Source organism: Cicer arietinum, chromosome 3 (assembly GCF_000331145.2).
Source record: "Cicer arietinum cultivar CDC Frontier isolate Library 1 chromosome 3, Cicar.CDCFrontier_v2.0, whole genome shotgun sequence".
NCBI classification, from domain to species: Eukaryota; Viridiplantae; Streptophyta; class Magnoliopsida; order Fabales; family Fabaceae; genus Cicer; species Cicer arietinum.
Genome location: NC_021162.2, coordinates 67788126 through 67814126, shown reverse-complemented (window position 1 = coordinate 67814126; position 26001 = coordinate 67788126). Strand labels below are relative to the sequence as shown.

General features: G+C 30.7%; 4 protein-coding genes across 5 annotated transcripts; all 4 read left to right on the top strand.

The window, feature by feature from the left end:
- Positions 1-6671: 6671 nt before the first annotated feature.
- LOC101503480 (uncharacterized) lies at positions 6672-9078 on the top strand. 2 transcript variants are annotated; one of them, XM_004493513.4, is made up of 7 exons: positions 6672-7306; positions 7790-7970; positions 8074-8150; positions 8244-8283; positions 8399-8453; positions 8540-8612; positions 8697-9078. In XM_004493513.4, the coding sequence occupies exons 1-7, from the start codon at positions 6800-6802 to the stop codon at positions 8775-8777; spliced, it is 1014 nt and encodes a 337-aa protein (XP_004493570.1). In that variant the 5' UTR covers positions 6672-6799; the 3' UTR covers positions 8778-9078. The 2 variants fall into 2 exon arrangements, with proteins under 2 accessions (XP_004493570.1, XP_004493571.1); XM_004493514.4 differs by having other exon boundaries at positions 6673-7306; positions 8543-8612.
- A 133-nt stretch (positions 9079-9211) lies between these two features.
- LOC101503160 (UBP1-associated protein 2C-like) lies at positions 9212-13581 on the top strand. Its single transcript, XM_004493512.4, has 6 exons — positions 9212-9417; positions 10797-10917; positions 11132-11275; positions 11864-12063; positions 12182-12257; positions 12830-13581. The coding sequence occupies exons 1-6, from the start codon at positions 9293-9295 to the stop codon at positions 13175-13177; spliced, it is 1014 nt and encodes a 337-aa protein (XP_004493569.1). The 5' UTR covers positions 9212-9292; the 3' UTR covers positions 13178-13581.
- A 1079-nt stretch (positions 13582-14660) lies between these two features.
- Positions 14661-17215, top strand: LOC101493291 (transcription termination factor MTEF18, mitochondrial-like). The gene has a single exon (XM_004493655.3). The coding sequence runs from the start codon at positions 14930-14932 to the stop codon at positions 16610-16612; it is 1683 nt and encodes a 560-aa protein (XP_004493712.1). The 5' UTR covers positions 14661-14929; the 3' UTR covers positions 16613-17215.
- A 2106-nt stretch (positions 17216-19321) lies between these two features.
- Positions 19322-21393, top strand: LOC101502841 (uncharacterized). The gene is made up of 2 exons (XM_004493511.4): positions 19322-19696; positions 20629-21393. Exon 2 carries the CDS (start codon positions 20681-20683, stop codon positions 21095-21097), a length of 417 nt encoding a protein of 138 aa, XP_004493568.1. The 5' UTR covers positions 19322-19696; positions 20629-20680; the 3' UTR covers positions 21098-21393.
- The last annotated feature ends 4608 nt before the right edge of the window (positions 21394-26001 follow it).

Here is a 26001-nt window from a genome sequence, read left to right as displayed (position 1 = left end):
TATGGAGGTAATCGATACTTTGTCACATTTATTGATGATTTTAGTAGGAAGCTATGGATTTATCTCATAAAGAGGAAGGATGAGGTGTTTGAGGTGTTCAAACGGTTTAAATCCATGGTTGAGCGGCAAAGCGATCACAAACTCAAAATTCTCAAAACCGATGGCGGAGGCGAATTTACTTCGAGAGAATTTGGGAAGTATTGTGATGATGAGGGTATAGTGCGTGAGGTTGTACCACCCTATACGCCTCAGCAAAATGGCGTGGCCGAGAGGAAAAATCGGACAATTATGAATATGGTGCGTAACATGTTGAAAGGGAAGAATTTGCCGAAAGAGGTTTGGGGAGAAGCTGTTGCTACAGCCGCCTATGTGTTGAATAGGTGTCCTACAAAGAAGCTGGAAAAGGTGACTCCAGAAGAGGTATGGTCTGGATTCAAACCGAATTTGAGTCATTTGCGCGTTTTCGGTTCGGTAGCATTTCGACATATTCCGGGACAGCTTCGAAAGAAGCTTGATGACAAGAGTGAAATGATGTTGCTTGTTGGATATCATCCTACCGGAGGCTACAAGTTGTTTGATGTGAGTAGCTAGAAGATCCTAATTAGTCGAGATGTGATCGTGGATGAGATACGGAAGTTTGACGTTAGAAAAACTGCCATATCAGCTCGGGAAATCGATTTACCAATCGATTTATGCCACAAAAATCGACATCCTGGAGCTACTGGCGAAGTGCCAATTGATTTTCTGTAGAAAAATCAGAATTTTACTTCTGGAGAGGGGGAAATCGATTTACCAATCGATTTATGCCACGAAAATCAGCATCCTGGAGCTTCTAGAGAGGTGGAAATCGATTTGCCAATCGATTTTCTGCAGGAAAATCAGAATTTTCAGCCTGCTGAAGGTGCTGTACAGCAACCTTTCAGAACCGAAACAGGTGAATCAAGTAGACGACCAACAAGGCGAAGAGGATTGCCTCAAAGACTCCGTGATTGTGAATTATTCCAAGATAGCGAGATCAACAATGAGGGTGATCTTATTCACTTCGCTCTAATGGCCGAATCCGAACTGGTGAATACGGATGAGGCATTAAACGATCCAAAGTGGATGTGTGCTATGAAGGAAAAGCTGGAATCAATTGAAAGGAACAATACATGGATGTTGGTTGATTTGCCGAAAGGCAAAAATGCTATTGGTGTGAAATGGGTCTACAAAAGTGAAGATGAGCAAGATGTGGATCCTACTCAATACTGGAGATTGATAGGATCATTGCGTTACTTGTGCAATACACGACCAGATTTAGCGTTTAGTGTCGGTATTGCAAGTAGGTTTATGGAGAGGCCGAAGGTATCACACTTGGCAGCAGTTAAGAGGATACTTAGATATGTGAAAGGTACTCTTGGCTGTGGAATTTTATTTCCTGCAAATGATATGGGCAAAAGTTGCGAATTACTCGGATACACCGACTCCAATTGGTGCGGAGATAAGGATGATCGGAAATCAACGACCGGTTATGTCTTTATGTTCGGAGGGGCACCAATCTCTTGGTGTTCTAAAAAGGAGTCGGTGGTTGTTCTCTCTTCCTGCGAGGCGAAGTATATCGCAGCTTCGTTATGTGCATGCTAAGCTGTGTGGCTAGTGAACCTGCTGCTTGAGCTGGACAGCAACACGAGAGGAGTTGTTTTGCTGCTGATGAACAATGTTTCAGCCATCAACCTTGCTAAGAATCCCATAGCACATGGGAGGAGCAAGCATATTGAGATGAGGTTTCACTATTTGAGGGAACTAGTGAGTTCTGGACAGTTACGTGGGGTATTGCAAAAGCGAAGAACAAGTTGCAGATTTGTTGACGAAAGGCGTTACGAATGAGGTTTTCAACAAACTTGTGATGAAGCTAGGCATGAAGAATGTGGAGCATTTGAATTAAGGTGGTGTATTGGAAGTGAAATATAATTCAAATGTTGTTTTGGGCCAAATTAATTGGTTCCACATTGTACCCCATATAAATACCTTTGTGTGTATAGTTTTAAAAACTAATGTCATTTTGATACCATAGTGAAAAACAGAAAATTACTCTCTTCCATATTTTCTCTCTTTTCTCCATCATCTTCTCAAACACTACAATTTTCAATTATCGATTTTTCACCATTGATTCATCATCCACTCTTGATTGTATTCCAACAGTATTCATATAGCGAAGAGGTTCACAAACTGTTATTTTCTAAGACGGATTAGATACGTTAATTGGTTAGTTAATTATATAAATTAATTATTAATTGATATCTTCACCAGAAGACAATTTAACTGGTTAATGTAACTAACTAGTCAATTAAAATATATAACAAATAATATTGTCGATTGTCGTTAATTTTTTTAATAATTTTTAAATATTGATTTACAAGAACAACTCAACGTTAATAAAATATTACAATACAATTACAATAAGAAAAGAAAGATAGTAAGACACCCAATCTCAAGTAAAACGAAATTTGAAAAGATGGAATCTCAGAACGATTGGCGGAATGGGGATTGCAATTTGCAAATATAAATTATATATAACCTAGTAGAAACTTTAGTCTTGGAACATTTTAAACTAAATAAATAAAGGATAGCCAATGAAATTGAATGTGTGTATATATATGAAAGGCAAATGAGAATGACGTGCATGACAAAGCCGTGACCGTGACAGGTTAAAGAAAATTGAAAGTGGCCTGATCTGTTTGATTCCTTCTAAAAGTCCGGAGACAAGAGTTTACTTTTAAAGAGTGTCTCATTTAATTATAAACAGAAATATTAGCTCTTAGGACCATACATTTTAAGAATAATTTAGAATGAAACAAATTGTCCTAAAACACAAGTCTATTTTCAAATTATATACCAAATGTATTTATTATTATTATTATTATTATTATTATTATTTAAATATGTTCCTTATTAATTTATTTGAAAGATAAAAAAGACAAATATGAACACATTATTCTTATATAAAGAATACTTTTTTAAAATTTATGCATGTAACGGATATTTGGTATCCTAATTTTCATTATATTTCTGCACTTGTACTTGTATTATAATATTAAAAAATATCTTTATGTACATAATTAAAATGTATTTAATACCTTTATGTACATAATTAAGTCTAAAAAAGGGATCCATAATTATAAACAAATACACTAATTGACATAAGTATTTAAAAAACAAAAAAGGTGGATTTTAAAGTATTGTTTTAAAATCCGTTTTAGGTCGTAGAAAGTGTTGACCGTACGTACTTGTTTTAACTTTATAAATACACCTAACAAAAGAGTTTTAGTATTTTTTTTTAACATTGTTTAATGGCGAACCAAATTAAACAGGTAAGTCTGATCTCCACCATTACCATGGTTTTTTAACAATTAATTATTTAATAATAAAGTACTAATCTAACTAACTTTATATTTTTTTTTGGGGGGGAAATAGCGCAATTAACAACAGTAGTAGAAGGTACTTGCACAAAGATTGTGGGTAAATGTTCTGTGCTCTAAACAATGTGTGGCTTATGCTGGAAATACACTTCGTATTTTAGGATTGTCATGTTCCAACTACGACATATGCACTTGTACTTTCGATAGGTCTCCACAACAGGGACCACATGACTTATACTGTGACAGGATTATGCTCTCGTGAGGTGCAATTCAAGGTGTGCTAGAAAATTTTCTAAAACGGGTCTTGGGATTTGTCAAGATAAATTTGGTGATGCTAATTTTTATGTATAAACGTTGAGGTTTTTTTTTTTTTAATAAACGTTGAGTTACTAAAATACATAGGATTATATGTTTCATGGAATGTCAATTTAATAACTAATAGAGGTAGTTAAAATTATGGTCAAATGAAAATTGTTAGATTAGTTACATTAATTACACTATATAAAAGTGCATCATACTCTAACTGTATAACAACAATTCATCAAATAATCATTTTAAGTTTATTTTTCTCTTTAATTATTTTTTTATTTTTTGGGCTCAACTATGATTCTTAACGGTAACAAGACTATATGTAGTATGTTTAAGTAGCGTCACTTTAATTATTAATAATAGTTTTGTCCTTATAAAAAAAATATTTTTTAATGATTTTTTTGGGTACATATATTCTTATGATTTGATCACCTCTAAATATATCGTTTCATTCTAAATAAAATTCTGTATCCATCATAAAAAAGAAAACAAAAATTGAATTGAGAATGTTTGCGCCCTCTATTAAAATATGTACATAAAAACAGGACCTTTTAATGTCATCGTCAATGCTAACAAAAGTAGAAAGTATATATACATACCGGCAATATATAAAGTTATTATCATAAGAATATATATTAATTTAAATCTGATTCACGGATCATAAAACTATTAGATTGAATATTATCTTTTGAATCCGAGTACGAGTTTCATTATAAACGAATTTTTTTAACTATTTTGTCTATAAATAATAAATAAAATATGTATTAAATAAAAGTCAATATACTCAAACATTTTTCCTATACATTCACCGTTACTATAACATAACAAATAGAAAGTTTTAATAGACAAATGAACTAGCCGCCTTATGTCCTCTCTCCTCTTTTCATCGGTTCATACATTTTCACTCAAGAGAGTATTTTTGGATCAAATTTTAATATGTAATCACTCTTTTAAATTATTTTTTATTTTATTTATTTAAATAAATAATTTCCTTGCATATTTAACTTTTTTATTTGTATTTTTTGTAGTTTAATTCATCATCTTAGTATGACAGTAGGATTGTTTGTTGTTTTGGTGTAATGATATATTTGTTTGATTAAATATAATTCAAACTAATGATTTTGACTTCCATAAAATTATAAAAACATAAATATTTCAGACATATTAATTTTATTATATTTATAGATTTTGTTATATTGATAGATATTTTATTGTTGTATATTATTTACCATGTTGTTGTAAATTTTTTACATACTCATCTTTTTTATTTACATTCTCTCGATCATCATCATCAGAAGCTCTGTCACCACCTACATTAAAAAAAATAACAATTAAAGAGCAATTGCTAAAATATCTATTATAGTATTTTTTGACGTCAAATACCTACTAGTATTATATATAGATCATGACCTGAAATAAGGCAATTAAATAGCAATTATGAAGTTAGACAATTAAATGGAAATTATACGATAATATAAAATCTTCAATTGTGAGTAAAAAAGTAAATTAATTTTCAACTTTTTCTCCTTAATTCTGCAAATATCAATAGTTAAATTTAACGTCTTGTTTTAGATTCTAATATGATATTTTACAGTTATTTGAGTTAATTATAATAAAATTTATTATCTCTTATAAAAAATAAAAAAAGAATAATTAAATTTTTTTTACTGTAAGTAACACAAACTAAATTTTAGATTTAAATCTAAAACATAATATTTAACGTAACAATTTTAAAAACTAGACCATAAGAATAAAATTGAGTTTTATATTCGGCAAAAAGAAAAATTTGACTTTTATAATGTACTGGATACATTATAGAACACATCCGATTACTTGAACATATTCTTGCACCTTGTTGTTACATTTTATTCTCTCTGAGTAAACATAAATATTTAACATCTAGCATTTTATGTATTTATTTTGTTATACATGCCCAATATAAATCTCTTATTTATACATTTTTATTTATTGTTTTATTTTAATTTCAACATTTTCTCCCCATTATAAGTTTATTTAGCAATCTTCACCTATATTAAGAAAAATTAGATAACAAACTGTTTATTTTTCATATAAACATACACAAAATACTAAGTCTTCAGACTAAAAAAAATTATCTTAAATGAATATCATTCATAATTTTCAATGCAACTATAATTAATTTTTTTCAATACTACCCTTCAATGAATATAATAATTATCTTAAACTTCTAAAATATTATTATATTTTGTATTGATAATAGTAAAATATTCATCAATAATTAAGATGAATAATTTGGTAAAATAATTTTTCTACTTCTTTTAACTATTGTATTTTTTAAAACATTTACAAAAACTTTAAACGACACTCATTATGAGATAAAAGGACTATTATGTATATAGGATATTAGTAATATATATATATATATATATATATATATATATTTAAAAATAATAATATTAAATTTGTATCTAAGTAATTTGAAATAAAATTCATATTTAAGACCCAAAAAATTAGAACTAGTTTTCTTTAATCAGAGGTATAATATATTGGTTGAAATGAAAGAAAGTGCTAAGTAAGGCGAGGGCTGATGAGGATCTTATTCTTGTAATAATTTCACATTTAATTTACACTCTCTCTCATAAAATCTTTTCCTGGAATCCAAAGTGCTAATGCATATTGCTAAGCTGACTGCTGCTGAGTCACAACAGATTTAACATTTTATGCCTCTCTTCTATTAACTTAAAGAGTGAATGACTATTAGTTTCTCTCTGAAGCTACAATGCAATAATACTATAGTATATGTTTCATGAGTCATAATGTACTTGAACAAAAATGTTGTCCTCATACATTCAAAAAAATTCCCTTTGTACAAACACACAATTATGTCTACATACATTTCTAACTTTTTCCTTACTGTTTATCACTCTCTCTCTCTTTCTTTTCTCATCACACTCATATAAAATTATATATAACAACAATTTGAGGTTTTGTATAGATAAATAAATAAATATACATGTTGTTAATTAATGTCCTTTTGGCTTTTTCTGTCCTCAAATATATAAGTTTTGACATGTAATTAAATGAACATTACAAAAATTTAAGGTAAGGGAACAATGTATCAACATTGGTCAAGAATGTTTGGAACTCAATGGGAATCTTATATGGGAATTAACAACCTAGTTAAGGTTGTTGAATCAGAACAGGTGAATTTTGAGCCAATCAAATCATCACCCTGCAACAACATTGTCACTACTACTAATCTTCAAACACCACATGTTAGCTTTCAAGCTACTGAAGAATATTATGATGAAGATCAAATTGAAGTTCCTGATTGGTCATGTTTTGAGTTTCCAAAGATAACAGATCCTCCAATGTTGATTTGTCAAACCTCTGGAGATAACTTCAATTCTGATCAGATCACAAATTCTTTGTATTCTGTTGATGAATCTTTGTTGTCTAATAGTTCAGATAGTCATTGTTCTGAAGAAGAGTATAGTAATTTTCAGTCTGGTAATAATATAACATTTTATGACCATTTTCCACATAAACATGATGAATTACTGAGGAGTGATGCTTCTAAAGATGAAAGGCCCCTTGAAATTTCCTTTCAGAGATCTAAGGTAATTTGTACTTTCTTTTTTTGTGGCTTGTAATTTTTATTTTATCTGAACTATTTACATATGAAATGATATGGAGTTGTGTTATGCCTTTTGTTTTTCTTCAACAAAAAAAAGACTAGCTAGGTGATTTGTACTTTTTCTTGGCATGGCTAGCTAAGTGGATAATATGATTAGTCTCCCTCTCTTAGTTAGAAAAATTACAAATTCGGAAAATATTACGATATGAATTTTTTTATAAAACATAGACTTTTTTTAAATACTCCACGACTCTAATACATTCAAACCCTCCAAAGCAAATATCTCAACTCCACTTTTTTATTTGAATTACATTTTACCACCCTCTAAAGTAAAGTACAAAATTAAAATGTTTTCAGTCAATATGTATAATCTTGATGTCCCTTTGTTTACCATTTTGAGTGATTTGAGACTTGTTCTAAGATGATATATAGAAACTCCCTAATTGTTTTGTTGATATGTATTTAGTCTTGGCGTGGCTCATGTACAAAGTCAGAAAAGCAGAGTCCTCAACTTTATGGAATTGCTTGTGTCACTTCTAGCAACTCTAGCACTAGGAAAGTTCATAAATCTAAAAGAAGAGTAAGATGGACCAAAGAACTGCATGAACCATTCATGATGATTGTTAATCACCTTGGTGGTCCAGAAAGTAAGTTTAATTAAGTAAATAAGTAATAATATTAATTACACTTACACATAAAGTTAAGAAACTTCTTGCTACCTAACTCAATTAATTCATTGGTTAATTGCAGGGGCAAAGCCTAAGGCTATACTAGATATGATGAACTCAGATTTACTATCCATTTCTCATATTAAAAGTCATTTGCAGGTAAAATTATTTCCATTGAACATTTTTTTATGTATGAGGGGTTCGTAAATGTTGTTGTTGTGGCTTCATTTTTCTTATGTGATTGCCTTGCAGAAATGTAGGTCTACAACACGCTTTCATAAACCTTTGCAAGGTAAATTACTTTTGTCATTGCTACTTTGCTAGTGTTTGTTGTATTACGACATTGCATATATAGTTCATTCTCAAATATTAAATAATATTGTGAGACAATTATCTTTGTTTTTCAGAAAAATCTGAGGAAGGACATAGAATAGATGGAGTCACAGAGCTTCAACACAAAATGTAACATAAATTCAGTAATTGAGTTCTACCATAGTGTTTTACTAATAATACTTGTCGGTTCTTTTCATTGTTTTTCTATTTTCTAGCAGCCAAATGCAAATAGAGGAATCAAGACAATTGCAAATAGAGATTCGAAAGAGTATTTCCCAACAACTAAAGGTAATAATACTACACAATGTTGTTGTGATGGAAGATTATACAAAAATAAATGAATTAACTAATATTGTTGTGATGGAACATTAGATGCAGAGAAATTTGCAAACACTAATTGAACAAGAGAGAAAGAAGCTGAAACTAATGTTAGATATTCAACGAAAAAGATAGAACTACTACGAACCAAAGAAAATATCGTTGACACAAAAGGAAGTGACAATTTCCAGAAGATCCAAGATCATCAACTTTTCATGTGTAAAAGAAAAAAAGTGCGCAGAATGATAGAAATTCTTTATCAGAAATGTTAGCTTTGAAACAAAGGTGAAGCAAAAGAAGAAGAAGATGCATCATATAATGTGGTGAACAAGTGTGTTTATCTTTTGACAAGCAATTAAGCCTATAAGTTTAATGGCTATATTTCAAAATGTAATCATGTCTACATTCAAAAATAAATGAATGACTGCATTCAAAATTTGAAATAGATACAAACACGCACAACCTGTATGAATGCACTGAATTTTGCTAGTTAATCAGTAATTATTAAAATAAAGTAATGATGACTTGGGCCTTCATAGGAAGAAAAGCCCAATTAGAATATTTTTTGAAAGAAAGCCCAATTACAAACCTGGTACACTGGGTTGGGTGAATAGTGTATGTTTGAAGAGACGGAGGTAAGATAAAAAAAAATGGAGGATTTGAAGAAGAGAAAGCTAGAGGAAACGGGAAATGGTGAATTAATTTCCAAGGAAGATATTCGGCTTCTCATCGAACCTCTTGCTAAACCTCAGCTCGTTGATCTTCTCGCTAAACTGTGCGTCTTTATTTTATTTTTTTTTATCTTTTTTAATACTTAACTACCTTTTAAGTGTGAACTTAGTTTGAAATTGTTGAATATTCTTTTATGAGTGCAAATGAAATTTGGGGCAGTGTCACGTGCGGTGGACCTAATAGAACTTAGAGTACCAAGTTATCTTTTTTAAATTATACAGTGACAATGAACACGTTTGTGACACTAACACGATGCCACCCATAATAATTTGAGGGGAAAAAAAAGGAAGAAATTGAATGTGTGTCAGTGTCTATGCTATACAGTTTTTTTAAATCAATATTCTTATGATGACTGTACCACATTACTCACAAAACATATTTAGCTTATTATATCAAAATCATCATAATCACATGCTTAGTGAAAGAAAACACAAGACATTAATCAATAGTTAGAAGGAAATCTAAACAATAGTGATAACGCGGTGCAGCAAATGGCTTCTGATGGTTACAGAGAACAGCCAGTGCATGGTGGTGTTTGACGCCGCACGGGTCCAGTGAGGTTGGCACTGGCTTTGGCATATGAGGAAGGATGCAAAGTTGTTTAGGCAGATGGAGTGTCAGATTATGTGATTGCTGCTGTGTATTGCAGTCTGCACAGTATTGGCATATGATAGTGCTACTGGGAAACAGGTCCACTATACTTTGCTGAGAGGGGTGATCAAGCGCGCCACCTTACCAAGGGATTGCTCTGGCAATGACATGAGAATAGTTGGTTTTCCAATGGTCCAGGATGTTAAAGTGGTGAACAAAGGTTTCACAAGGATCTGTATGATTATAAGCTAAATATGTTTGGTGCATTGATGTTGCGTGGTGGTCAGAACATTTTTTTTATAAAGAAGTCTGTACTTTTTAATATATTCTTTGGTCAATTGGTAGTCCAACATTTATTTGATCCACTATATTTGGTTACTTTTACCCCCTTCTAACATTTATTTTACAATCTTTAGTTTATCACACTCCTTTCTCTTATATACTCCCTCCATTTCAATAATTTTGATCCTAAAGGTGGGTGCACACGAGTTAGGAGTATCTAGCTGATTAAATATTGTTGATGCGATTCCCTTTTTCAATATGTACCTAAATTGGCAAATATAATTTTGTTATAACAAGAAGACATCAACTGTCAATAGATAAAATATGGAAATCAAACCATAAATGCTAAATATTTTGAATTTGTTACGATGAGTGAGGCATTTGTCTTCATTTGACCAGGACATAGAATCCTCTTTTGGTCACATACATATGATGTGCATCTGTCATCTTTGTATTCACTTAAAGAGGGCCTTAAAAGTATTACTCTCACTTGTATGCTGTGTGATTGACTGTGAGCATGTGTGTTTGTTTGCATGTTGTGGCATAAAGAGGGTCCCAATATCCTTCAATTGCAGAAGAAATAAAAAGTATTGCGAGTGCTGATCCTGCCAATCGAAAGCTTTTTGTTCGTGGTTTGGCGTGGAATATCACTTCAGAAACTTTGCGAGCTGTGAGTGTATTGATGATTGTGTTTAGGGTGTTATGCATGTTGTTTTTCATGTCACTTAGAATACACCCAATGTGATTTATTTATGGAATGGCAACTCCCATATTCCTCTATTTTCAACCCAGTACCCTGTCTCGGATCTTAAGAATCAAGATTCTAAAAAATAAAAATCTTCCTTCTTTGTAGATTGTTTCTTAATATTGTATTTCTTTTCCAGGCATTTCAAGAGCATGGAGAAATTGAAGAAGGAGCTGTGATTTATGATAAAGTTACAGGAAAATCTCGTGGCTATGGATTTATCACTTACAAACATATGGAATCAGCTCAGAATGCATTGAGTGCACCTAGCAAGTTAATTGAAGTAAGCTTTAGCTAATTTTGTTATGATTTGATGCATGAATCTTATGTTTCACTTTGGAAACATCATCTTTACTGACTTAGACTTGAGGGATGACACCTCTCATACGTGTATTTCGAATAACCAATTTAGCCGCTACTACCCAAACAATGGCATTTTATCAAAGAGATTTTCTCAGATGTGGTTTCGAAGGATGTATTGGTTCCAGTTAACTGTCCTATGATCAGGGTTTGTTCATTTTGCCCGCTTAGGATCTATGACGTAGTACTTTGCCTGCCTGTGCTTTTTTGGCATACCAAATTCAGAATTCATTTCACCTTTAAGTTTCCTACATTTTACTGTTTTGCCATTAATATTAACATGATTTTTTAATATGAGAAAACATTTGAGCAAAGTGAAATTTTTTGGACCAAAGTTGGATAACCAATTAAACACGGCTGTGTTATTTGTAGTTTTTATTTTCTTAATACATGGAATTGTGGTTTTGTTGTATGTAAGTGGTGCACTTTAATTGAGTCAATAATGTGTATGACTGTCTGTAGCCATCTTTGCTCTGCTCCATTTGTTTATTTTAGGAATTTTTCTTTTCAGGGAAGATTGGCTGTATGTAATCTAGCTTGTGAGGGCCTAAGCGGAACAAGTAGTAGTGCTCCTGATCTTACCCTGAGAAAGCTTTATATTGGAAGCTTATCACCAGAAGTCACAAGTGAACTGCTTCTCAGCTATTTTGGGAAGCATGGTAGTATAGAGGAAGGTTCAGTTGCATATGACAAGGATTCAAATGAATCACGGTAAAAATAGGGACATGCTTAATTTGGATTTAATATTTCTTGTTTTTAATTTTTGTTGGTAAATTTTTTACCTGATTTTTCTTGTAACCTGTATTGTTATTATTATTTTTATCTGTAGTGGATTTGGCTTTGTTACGTATAAGACAGCAGAGGCTGCAAAGAAGGCCATAGATGACCCAGAGAAGACTCTTGGGGTAAGAACACGATTGAAATTTCATACAAAGTTTGAGTTTAGCAGTGATTGTTGGATATGCTTATTTTTATGCTCAAAAAATGTCTTGGAACTGCAATAAGAAATATGGCAAGATCATTTTGAGTGAACTAGGCGGTGTAGTTATTTTGAGTGAAAATACAATTAAAAAATTGTCGGTTTGTGCATAACTGGATTTTACTTTTCTGCATGTAGAGCTGAATTTTTTTAAATGTTCAATCCATAAAAAGTAAAGGCCGACTCATGTGGTTCATTTGGAGGAAGTTCTTTCTCTATTGTAATTAAATTGTCTATCAAATACTGTTCTTATAAGGAATATAGCATATACTACTAGGTGCTTAAGTCTCTTTTAAGTATAATGAATGCACTTGCGGTGAAAACTGAAAAATGTCATGTAATTCATACTACATGATAATTTTTGCACGGTAAATTGACTGCTTTAGACTTAGAGTTTATGATCTTTTCAGCTGAATTTCTTATCAGAGCCAGAAATTGCTTAAGAATTCATGCTGTATAAAATTGCAGTTATTACATATTGTTCTTGTTTGATTGCAGGGGAGATTAATAACAGTAAAATATGCTGATTCCCACAAGGGTAAATCTGGTCAAATGCCTTTTCCTGCAGGAGTAGTTCCAATGGCAGCCTTACCAATAACCCCAGGATACATGCAACCTGGAAAAATTCGTGTAAACTCTGGCACCGCAGTCGGTTATACGTACCCCCAAACTGCTGCACCGTATGCTGCAGCTCCTTATCCAAGTCTACTCACTGCACCTTCTTCTTATACAACACAAGGGCAGAGTCCTTATAATCCGGTTTCTGTGAAAAAAGACCAACGTGGGCTCCTGCAAACTCAATCTTTGGGAACAAACAGCTACCCTTATTACTATCCCAAGCAATGAATATATTTTACTGGACATTGTGATATTGGTAATTCTATATTTGCTGTCATATTCAATTCTTAATAGGCCCTAGTTCCTGTCATATCATCATTGGTTATTTGTGGATATGCTCTGCTCCAATTTTTTCAGTGCTATCCCTTCTGTAGAGTTTTGTCATTCTTATTACTTGTACTTCTAGGTCAGAATCTCCTGTGACTAGAATATTTTAATAGATTTTTTCTGAATATACTTTAGATGGGACAATAATTTGTAACTGGGAATCTTAAGTGTCAAGTCATTTACCTTAAGTTTCGTGACTATTTGTTCACAGTTTGTTCAATGCATGTATTGTAAGCCTTTATCTGGTGAGGTGTTTACTTCCCACGGTTTAGTCCATGTAATATATGTAAAATATACCATCCTGCTCCGCGTGATTTTGAAACTTTAGAGAAGACAAGATATTAAAAGGCCACAATGGCTGGTTGGTGACAGGGGCACACAATTGGGGTCCATAAATATTTCATGAACTAACAGAACTTATTCTCCACTGAGATTCTTAAATGAAACCACATATATACCTCACTTGTCTTTTTTTTTTTTTTTTCCTGCTACTTATGCATAAACATACGATGAATGAAAATGTATTTTAAATTTAAGTAATTGTATGAAATGCTAGTGTGGTGACTTATTATTGCTTGTCAACTTAAAACATATTTAAACAATTGACTTTTTTAACTCAATTTATTTATCAAATGAAGTAGACTAATAATCTTTATATTTCATGGAAGAAATAATTATACCTATATTAATACTAATTTATTACGATGTAAACCACACAATACACTCGAATTTTACATTCACACGGTCGGAAAATTGGTAGTTGTATGATTGAGATTGAATGGTTATTTGGTCTTAATCTGCTAATTTTTATAGGAAAAAGGGTTTAGTAATTCGGAGTTCAGCATGTAAAGTATTCTCAAATATTATTCTAAATAGGATTTAAACTCAAAATCTTCTGAATAATTTGTCTTTAAGTAAAATTCATTCACCACTTAAATTCAACTACTAAGTATTTTTAATTATAAAGTAAAAAAATTATTTTTATTTTTTTAACTGTTAATTTTTAAATTGATCTGAATTTCAAATATGAACTCATTTGTTTAAGATTAAAAAATAGATTTATTATAAATTACTTTAAAATTGTATAAGTTATTTTAGACTCACTTGTTATTGAGTAAAAAAGTAATTTTGTTATTTAATAGTTGATATATTTATTATTAAATATTTTAATATGATAAAAATTACTTTTTTAAAAAAAATAACGTATCTTGAAAAAATAATTTCTATGAAAAAATTCTCAAAATAATTTTTAATTGAAATTTTTCAAAAAAGTTTATTAAAAACGATATATTGAAAAATAAAGATATTATAAAAATTATTTAAAAAAAATTAAATAAACAGGGTGAATATAAAATAGAAGAAATGACCTTATTCGCGTACTGATTTTCAATTTTGACTGCGAAAACTTATGGTCTCGAACATTGAGAAGTAGTACTCCAATGGAAGTGGTGGTGGCACTTTTTGAGAGGTTTAGAAATTGGAACAGGTTCAGGTTCGGTCTGCGCTCTCAAAAAATGAAAGACAGAGCCCTTCCCTGAGCTGTTGGATACAGTGGAGTGGTGAGTGTCTTTGTTTCTCATTTCTCACCTCATTACTTAAACGACACCGTATCTTAATTCCTCTCTCTCTCTCTCTCTCTCTCTCTCATTCGCCATGATCGGCTTTAGAAAACCCAGATTAACAACATTCACATTTTTCGATGTCAACCTTAAACCCTCACTAAACCCTAGATTTCACACCACAAAACCCAAACTTCCCTCAAAATCCACCATCAAAGAAGCCCAATCCGCATTACTAGAATATCTTCATTCCACAAGAAGCTTGCAGTTCTTAGACGCAGACAACATGTGCAAAAACTCACCTTTTTTCCTTCAAAATCTCGTCCAGGAAACCCTAAAAAACGATAAATCCTTAAACACCAAGCGCTCAATTTCTCGCTACCTGCGTTACCACCCTATCAACGAATTCGAACCCTTTTTCGAGAGTTTGGGTTTGAAGCCTTCTGAATACGCACCTTTTCTTCCCCGCGGCATGATTTTTCTTTACGATGATACCCTTTTGATGGAAAATTATCACATTTTGTGTAACTATGGTGTTCCTCGATCCAAAATGTGGAAGTTTTTCAAACTAGCGCCTCAAGTTTTTCGCTTTGAAAATGGGGTTTTGAATTCGAAGCTTACGGCTTATGAAAACTTGGGTATTGGATCTTCCATTTTAGTGGATGCTATTACTGTTAGTCCATGCCTTTTGGTTGGTGATGTTAATGTTGAATTTGTTAAGGTTGTGGAGAAGTTGAAGAGTATTGTTTCCAAATGTGGTGATGGTGACAGTTGTTGGATAGAGTGGCATTTTTTGGATGAGGCTTCTTGCAATTGGGGCTTCATGCTTGAGGTTTTGTGTTTGCTTTCAAATGTTGATTTTAGTGAGGAACAGTTGGCTGAGATTATTCGTCGTCGTCCTTGTGTTGTTTTCGAGGAATCGGGTGGTACTACACTCTCCATGATTGGCTTTTTGATGAAATTTGGATTGTCTGTGAACCAAATTGCTCTCGTGTTTCTCGAGTTTCCGCAGATTCCGATGGTCAATTTTTTCGCCAACTTGAGGCGGTGCTTTCAGTTGCTTACACAAATTGAGATGGAAGCTGCAGAGATTGGAAAGATTTTTCAGTCTCACACATTATTTGTAGGTTCCTTTACTCTCAAGACAACAAAGAGTTTGCTCGGTTGCTTGAATGTTGGGAAGCGGCGTCTCTGTAAAATGGTGCAGGATAATCCTCATGTAATGAAAAATTGGGTTCTTGGAAGAAAAGTTCAGCCTTTAGTTAGCACAAAGGAAGCGGAAGAAGAGAAATCGAGGGCGCGGAAGATGGAGTTCTTGACGAGCTTAGGATATGTGGAAAACACGAAACAAATGAATTCTGCGATTAAAGTTTTCAGAGGTAAGGGAGCTGAGCTTCAGAAGAGATTTGATTTTATTGTTAAAGCTGGTTTGACGCGTGAGGATGTTTGTAGAATGATTAGAGTTTCGCCTCAGATTCTTAATCAGAATACAGATAGGGTCAAGATGAAAATTGAGTATCTTGTTAAGGAAGGATATTCTGTATCAGATTTAGTGACTTTCCCATCTTATCTTTCATATACACCTATAAGATTTAAGCTTAGGATGTCAATGTATAACTGGCTCAAAGAACAAGGAGCTGCAGAGCAAGGGCTTGCTTTGAGCACCATAATTGCATGCACAGATAAAGTATTCATACAACAGTATGTAAATCGTCATCCATCTGGCCTTCAAGTTTGGGAAGATTTGCAGAAAGAAATTCAATCTGAAGACGAATGAATCATAGTCAGTTCTGGCATGCTTAATGATGGTTTAATCTGGCAATTTCTTTTACCAATTGAACTGAAATTGGTATTAAGAAAAAGAAGTTTTAAAGAGGTCAGCGACAGCAATTTGGGCCATGATATCAAAGTTTTTTATGTCTTTGTTCCTGCAATGTGACTGCAATTGAAGCCGCATTAGACGCAGTTGACTACAATTTTTTTTGCAATAACAAGAATTGCAAAACCATTGCAATTGCTGACACGAAACCAATGGGGACAACTAAAGAATAGCAGCATTCATGAGCAAGCAGCATAGATACACCATCTTCACTGAATGTATATGCTCACTTGCCTCGAGGACATTGGAGATTACAATTCATGTGGTTCTGATCCAAAGTCAGGGGACCCATATTCATGAGAAACTGTATTATTTTTTTTAATAATTGTAAACTGTATAACCAAGTTCATTGAGTTATAGGCTATCAACATTAACATGACTCATTTTTCCCCACCATAGGAGAAAAATACATGGATTCAGGTTCTCTGCGATCACCAAATTTTGACAATTGATAAAAGATCGAATGATCATATTTCGAGCTGTATTTCAAATTTAATTCAATTTATTGATTGAAAACATGTCTGTTCAGACAGAAAACATATTATCTGTTACTTGATTTTTTTATTTATTTACTAAATCTGTTACTTGATGTTTTTGGTCAAATATTGTATTTGTATTGGTATAAGACTTCAAGTAGAGTTTTAGAAAACGAAATGTTGCAGAAAACTCCATATTTATTGCATCTAGCCGAATGTTCAATCTTCTCTCTACTGGTGATGTATCATATATCCACTATTATTATCACATTAAATTGATTTAAGCCAGTGGACATAACTTCCAAATGTATGTGACTTAGAACATTGGTGTTTATTTTCCAACCTCATCCCTCACATAATAGTATCTATACAGGAGCCAGCTGAAACTATTCCAACAAACTTTCAAAATCAAGTAATTGATCATATCTAGTATATTTTGATGACAATAATTTAACCATGTCATGTATCTGATATGAACTTTTATTAAATAAAAACCAAAAATTAAGAAAATCCGTGGCATTGAGCTATTATTACTACTGACTTATGATTCCTCCACAAGATTAGTTGGAATTTCTGCTTTTCTTGTTGGGGGCAAAAAGTATTCAAATGCAAACTTTAAAGCAACCGAATTTAATTTAACTAACTACCATTCATATCCTAACTTTAGAATTTTAGATGTAGATTAGGTGGCTCGCTTCAATAGCCCATAGAATTCATAATTTCAAATCCGTAAACTTTTCTTAAGCAAACATATATAGTCTAATATGAATGAATAAGCCTTTGATTATATGATAAAATAAAATCACATCATTACAAATTTACAACCGGACAATGGTTTTAGCCTTGATGGCGGGTCCAATAGTTCAGCTGTGTTTATCATTTTGTATTTTAGTTGAGGTTAAGTAGCATGTAATATATTTTATTTATTTTGTTTAATATTATAGTTTTTTTTGTATTTTATTAAAATCATGATACTTTGTTTTAATATCATTATCACCAGTCAGTAACAAGTTTTAATTTTGTTAAAAAACATATTTTTTAAAAACTATGCTTTTTATTTATTAACTGTAGTGTAATAAATTTGTTGTTATCTAAACATGATTGTGTTTGTGTGAATACATTTATGATTAATGTCAATATGATTTAAAATATGTATGAAGAAAAATGCTAACAACATTTCAAAGTTTAATATACTTTCTTGTCACTTCTCAATTCTCATTAACTTATAATTGGATATGCCGTAAAAAATACCCTATAATATGATATTTCAAATTTAAACAGATTTTCTCTGTCAAACAATATTTATAAACAGATGGGTAATACCAAATTATATGTCTATGAATATCCAAATTATTTAAAATTATACTTTATTTATGAAATATAAGTACAGTGGAGTTTGTATTTAATTTATAGGTTTAAGTATGTATTTAATTTTTGTAAAAAATATATGTATTTATTATTTGTAAATATATAATTTTTTACTTTTAATTTCCGTAAAAATTTGTTTTTGTTTTTTATTCTTGAAAATATATCACATTTTTCTTTCGACCTCTGTTGTTTATTTTAGTATATGCAATTTTGCTTATATTGAAAAAATTAAATCCATATAATATATAAAATATTTGATTTTATTCCATTCAATACGAATAACATAAAATAAAAGACTAAAGTAAATATTACATTGATATTAGAGGAACTGATTTCAATATAAATAAAATTTATTGAGACTAAAATAAATTAACAAGACTCATAAAGAAAATGATGTATATTTACAATAACTAAAAGTAAAAATAATATTACAAAGACTAAAAAATTAAAAAAAAATTAAAAAAGTTTTTTTACAAACACCAATTACATATATTTAATCTAATATGTATCCATGACCACATAGATATTTATAAAAAATATTTCAAAACAGATCTAAAAAAGATAAATATTCTTATACTCTAGAATTTTGTTAGATATAATATCTAATATCTAGTAATTTTTAATATGATGTAATTTTTTTTATATTTAATTATTTTGAATTAAATTCTAAATGATTTACCTATAAAAAATAGTTCACCTACAAAAAAAATGAACATAAGAGATGAATAGATTAAATGTGAGTATAAAAAAGTTTTATAGTAATAGAAATTAATCTTTGAGACACACAAGTAGTTGATGTGTGTGTATAAGAATAACTCCTCCAGCTATCTTCCATTTTGTATGTTTCTTTCTTTCCATCTTACTTCCGCTTCAATGCAGCTCTTTCTTTGGTTACTTCTTTCTCCAACTCTAACTCTAACCTACTTCTCCATTTTTCACTCTCAATCTTTAACCTTCTAATTCAAAATCCCTTTTTTCACTCTCTCTATCATCAGATCAATATTTTCACCTCTCTTTCTCCTATGTTACCATCCCTCACTCAAAAAAATCAAAACTTTCATTTGGATTTATTCACTTTTAATCTGATTTTCTAAAATGGGTTTTGTTTGAGATGTATACAGTTGATTTAACATACAAGGTCAGTTTCATTTCTCTTCTGCATCTCTTGTTTCCTCAGTTTCAATTATATTTTCCATGTTATTGCTTTTTGTGTGTGCGTGTGTGTGTATCTGATGCTTATCATAATCTGTTTTGTTTCTTATAATGAAATAAATAACTAGTTTAGATTTTTTTTTCTTTTTGTTATAGATTTTTTTTCTTCTTACAATAGCCTACTACGAGATCGAACTTGTACTTTGAAAAAACATCATATTATGTGTGTTTATGTGACTTTTTTTGGTTTTTTTGCTATGAAATTGAGTAGTTTTGCATTTTGGGTTTCTCTATAATATTGCCAAGAAATTGAAAAGGGCTTCATTTGTTTTGTTTAGGATTAGTTGATCCGAGATATGGTTTTCTTTTGTTGCTGTTGATATGAAGAATGATTTGAAATGTTATTTTCACTGCTTTATGTATTTTGTAAAATTTACTGTGTGAGAATGGAGATAACTTGATCCTTTGATTGGTTGTTCAGAATTTCAGCAGTAGTGTAGGATGCAATTACAGTGCTTGTGTCTGTTGTTTCTGATTATTGACAACTGAATTATTTTTGTGAATGATGTTTAGGTCTTTTTGAAAAACTTAGCATGTGTAAAAATATCTTGAAGTCCTTGCTTTTGGCCCTAATCAGAATTTTAACTGATGTGCTCATAATTTGATCATAACATTGTAAAAAACTTAAGAGAGATTATAATTGCATACTTGATCTCTGTTAATAATTGATGCAAATTATAGTTGTTGCATCTAGGAGGAAGTGTGGAAAAGTGGTTGGCAAGTAGCATCTCACAAAATTGATGTGCAGTTTTAACTACCATCTTTTAAACATCATGGTTTAAGTTTGACAAATTTCATTGTCATTAAGTTTTTTTATCTTTGTTTGGACTTTCAAGTATAACTGTTTTGTCTGTGCAGATTTCTTGTAGATATACTATTTAGTACTTTCTTTCAACAAGGTTTTTCGACAATGGGAAGAGGCCGAGGAAAAGGGAAGAAGCAATCTGCTAATATTGTAGAGGATCTTGTAAGTGATGAAGAGGATAAACTCCCGGCTCACAGAAAAAGAGGAAGACCGTTAAAGCCATTGACGGATGAAAACGAAGAAATTGAAGTAGCTGAAAAGATAGAGAAAGATGAGAAGAATGTAAATGGTGATGTTTCCAGCAATGATTTGAAAACTCAAGTCATCACTGTGAATAAAAGGAAAAGGAAGAGGTCTTCTTCACAGGTTAAAGAAAAGATAGAACCGATGAAAGAGGACAATGGCGTCCGAGCAAAGTCTAGCCCTGCTGATTTGGTGAAGTCTACCGGATTCCGACAAAATGGAAGCAGGCGTAAAAGCAAACCTCGACGTGCTGCTGAAGCCGGTGTAGATTGCAAGTGAGCAAGGTTTTGTTTGTGCAGATAGTTTCATGATGCACTTGGAATTGCTGGAACTTTGCCATCACAAGTCAGGGTTTGTTTGGTTATTAAGGCTTGTTATGGTTGCTTCTTATTATTATTGTAACTTTCATATGCTTTTTCCAACAACAAAAAAAGGCTTATTGTAGTTTTGAGGATTCATAGTAGACTATGCTTCTATAGTCTTCTATAGAGATACTATCACTTAAAAAACTTTGGAAAATTTTGTAGATATTCTTCTATCATGAGTTTGTATAAGTTGATTTCCTCTTGCTTTCATTAAGTGTGTCCAATGGCACATTTGTGAAAATGAATGGTTCAATTCCAATTAAGATTCATACTAATTACATGTTGCTAAAATTAAGCCTTCACTTGAGGGATTAATTTTCTTAGGAGTAAATAGTTAAATTAGTTATTATTTTCAAATACAACCTGAATGATAGAAACCATTCATGAGGTGCTTGAATGTTCATTAAGTTGGTCAAATTAGTCAGCACATTATATGCCATAAATTAGAGCTAATAAAAGCATGCTACCTTGGATGCACATGTATAGAGACAACTCTCTAACTCCTCATAATTGCTAACAACTTTCCTTCATAGGCCTCCACTAGCATTCAAGATTTGCAACATAAACCATCCATCTAGATATCACTGTACAACTTGCAACATAAATGCTGTCTTATGACGTTTTGGCCATTTATATTTGGATATGCTTTAGTGTTATTTTAATCATTCAGGTTATGTTTAGCAACATGCATTCATATTAGAGACTGGAGACAGGATGAAGATGAAGATGAAAAAAAGAAGAAAGGGAGTAAAGAAGGGCATAGATGTTTATAGTAACTTCCTGTTTTCTTTTCTAAGATATAAGTCTCTATGTGATACCCAAACCCACCACCGTTAGTATGACAATGATTTGGATTGTGTGCAATGTGTCTACATAGACATCTCGGTCATCTGATCAAAACAAGAGAGTTCATGTTTTAAAGTTGGTTTTATTTTTTTTCTTTCTAAAATTTAAAATAATGAGTTTGAAACCTGGAACATACAATCTTGATCTGACAATTGATATATATATATATATATATACTACTGGAGATGCGACTCAGGAATTGGAAAGCAAGATGAGGAAACAACACCCTGATTTGTTTATCGACGCGTCGTTTCAAGGACGAAACTAATTTTAGGGGGGGTAGTAATGTAATACTCTTAGTTTAAAATTCTAATTTATGCAATTTTAGTATTTCTTTGTGTTGAATTGCTGAGGCATTTAGTCCAATTTTAATTCATTTTGGGAATTAAATACCAAAAGCTTTTTGTGAGAGTTTGTAATATATATATATATATATATATATATATATTGTTTTGACAGAAAAAAAGTGTAAACAGTCAATTGTTTATTATTTTGTTATAATAATATTAAAATTTATAAGTGATTCAACAATGCAGGCTATTTTCAATTTCATCAACTTACCGGTTGTTGTACAACTTTGAGTATATGGATGGTAATCTCAATTGGAAGCAGTTGTTACATCTTAATAGTCCTAAAAAAGACAAGACATTTTATGGGGCTAACTCCGCAGGGAAGGCTTATTGTTGATCAAAGGAAACATAGGTAGTCATTCTGGTAAACACTGAATCTGAAGTGAAAATTGTAGGACCGACATCTTTTATCAAAGACGTGTCTCAATGTCCTATACTGATATGACAATGGCACGTTGACTACGTTTAATTAATTAATTTTTTAAATCGTGATTGCCCCCTTTGCCTTTTCTATTTGGTCTAATATGGTGCAACCTAATGCCAATATGTCTTTGGGCTTTGATATCTCATCCATGGTTGATTGGCCAGCGATTTGGGCCACTGCTTGTCATGTGTTGTGGCAATGGCACAATAAGAGTTACATGTAAGAGTTTTTCATAAGAACACTTCTTCACATACTTAAAATAAATTGGGAAGTTAAAATTTATAATGTTTATCGTGAAACCAATTATAATGTTCATGCTTTAGTCAACATAAGCTAAATTAGGGGTTCAAGTTTTGATGTATTACAAGAAAATTTTGGTCTTAGTTACTTTTGCTAGTTGATTTGATTGTACTGAAGTTTCAACTCCATGAATAATTCCGTTGTAATTTTGTTCCTTTTCGATTTGGGCCATCTTTTTTCACAAAAATTAAATCTAGACAGAAGGATGAATATATAAGGTAGAGATCTTAGGAATCAATTAATTATTATATTATAAATACATAATTGAGCTATTGAGGAAATGTAAAATAAAAAAACTCCAATACACTTTCTGAAACCTCTTTTTTTTTTTCTTTCTCAAACTCGTCATTTTAATTTCCCTATTTTATTTTTTGCGAATTGATTGTACCGAAATTTTAATTCCTAATCATCCCGTTGTAGTTTTGTTACTTTTGGATTTGGGCACTTTTTTCCGAAAAAATAAATATAGGCGGAAAGAGGAATATATAATGTAATTTAGAAAAAAATTAATTAATAATAAATACATCATATAGTTATGGAACAAATTATCCTATTTATAGAAGAAAAAAAAAGTTATTGAACAAAATACAAACAAAAAAAAAAAGTTATTGAACGAAGTGAAAAAAAGTCTAAAATACATTTTTTTTCTTAACTTTTTTTTTTCTTCTCAAACTTATTATTTTAGTTTTTCTATTTTATTTTTAGTGAATTCGACCCCCACAAAATAGTAAGTTTAGAAAAAGTAAAAGAACAAAATAAAATATAACATTTCAAGATAAAATTTGCAACAAATGGATATCCCATTGAATAAGATTGTTTCATGTTAAAAATACGAGAGTTATATCTCAGCGATTTCATTATTAAAATTATTAGATTATACAATTAAAAAGATATATAAAATAAAATCTATTAAGTTTTATTGAAAAAAAAGATACATCATAGGTCCTTTTATTAAATTTAATGTTTCAAACAGTTTATTTATTTATTTTGTTAAATTAATCCTTTAAAGTCTGTTACAAAAGTTTAGATGATGATTTGAATAGATAAATTACATATTTTTGATGAAGAAAATCGCTAAAGTATATTATAATTAGGAATGTCAATTGTAAGTAAAAATTCCCCCGAGGACTATCTCATTTGAAGTCTCGTGAACAAGAAACTTTTTCTTGCGGGGATAGAGACAAGGGAGAAAGTCCCCTTGAATATAGTGTGGGCATGAGGAGGGGATCATACACCCACCATACAAAAACCACATCCTAATATTATATATATACACACACACGCGTGCGTATAAATATGTCATTTAGAATCTTGATTTTATGTTGATGGAGTCTCCGTGGGGCTATGGGGATTTGTGGGGGACAACGATGGGGTTAAAAAGCTCCCCAAATTGAAGAATGAGGATGAGGTGAATAGCATTTTTTTTATGGTGGAGATAAGAAGTGCATCCAACCATTCTTGTTGACATCTTTGATTATAATTATTTTTATAATATTTAATTTATCAAAACTAATAAGAGGTCTTTTTTTATTTTTTTATCTAAGATTGTGATGTCCTTATTATCAATAAGGATTTAATTGTGGTGTTGAATAATGAAATATTCTTTATAGTATCTAGTTCAATGATTATGTACACAAATTTGTAATATGACTATATTTTTTTTAATAAATAAACAATCTATTTGAAATCTATTATTTATTATATTATATATATATATTAAAATAAATTTTTAGATATGTCATCAAATATTATGTCACCTCATTCAAATATTGTCACATAAAAAAAAAAAATTGATATGACAAGCATTCTTCATCTTTCTTATTATCATGTATACTTGCAATTTATTTTTAACATAAATTTTATTACATTTTTTTATATAATATTTTGTCTAACTATTCATATGTCATAAGTTATAAATTACAATACAATAAATATCAGTATTCATATGTACCACTTAAATTATATATCATTTTACAATATTGATACAACAATAATTATTTTTTTCAACTAATATACTTTTATTTATTATATCTCTACTCATCAAATTATTCAAATTATTGGATTTCAATGTGATAGAAACTTCCTAACTTGTGGAGATCCGATTAATGTGTGTGAGAAACTTAAATTGTCTAAACCATAACAGCTAGAAAAATGGGAACAAGTGCTTTTTTTAAGTACAAAAATGCAAACAAATAATTTAAGGGTGTTAGTTAATTAGAAAAAAAATAGAAATATTTAAATAAAAATATATTAGAAGTTATATTTTATACTCTATTTTTTTATAAAAAAAAATGATATTTATTAATTTAAATTGTAGAATGCACCAATGCAATACACATTCAAATTTTTTATTAACAGAAATGACGAATTTGTGAACAAACTCACAACACCAAAGTTAATAGCACAAAATGACAATATGTCTACAAATATGAAAAATATGACAAAATTCAAGTGTTTATAAATGTTTATAATACATGTGTTTCCAGATATCTATTATTGACATTACCAAAGTTATTAATTAAAATTTGTAATTGATAAAAATTAATTTGTTAATATGAATCAAACGAATACTACATCAAAACTATAAAACAAAAAAACAACAAACTAAGATGAAAAAACCTAAAAATATTGTATCTAAATGATCAAATCATAAATAAAAAAATTAAATTTATATAAAATTCACTTATTTAAATAAATTAATAAAAAAAAAAATACAATTTGAAGGGATGATTTCGGATAAAAAGTGATCCTAAAACCATTTATCTCCAGTAAAAAACAAGAAAATAACCTAAATCATTGTGGTGTTATTTTCAATATAAACCTTTTATTTTTTATTCTTTAAGAATGATTTCTTGGATAGAATTGTGAAGAAAGAGAGAGGCAAAAATTATATATATA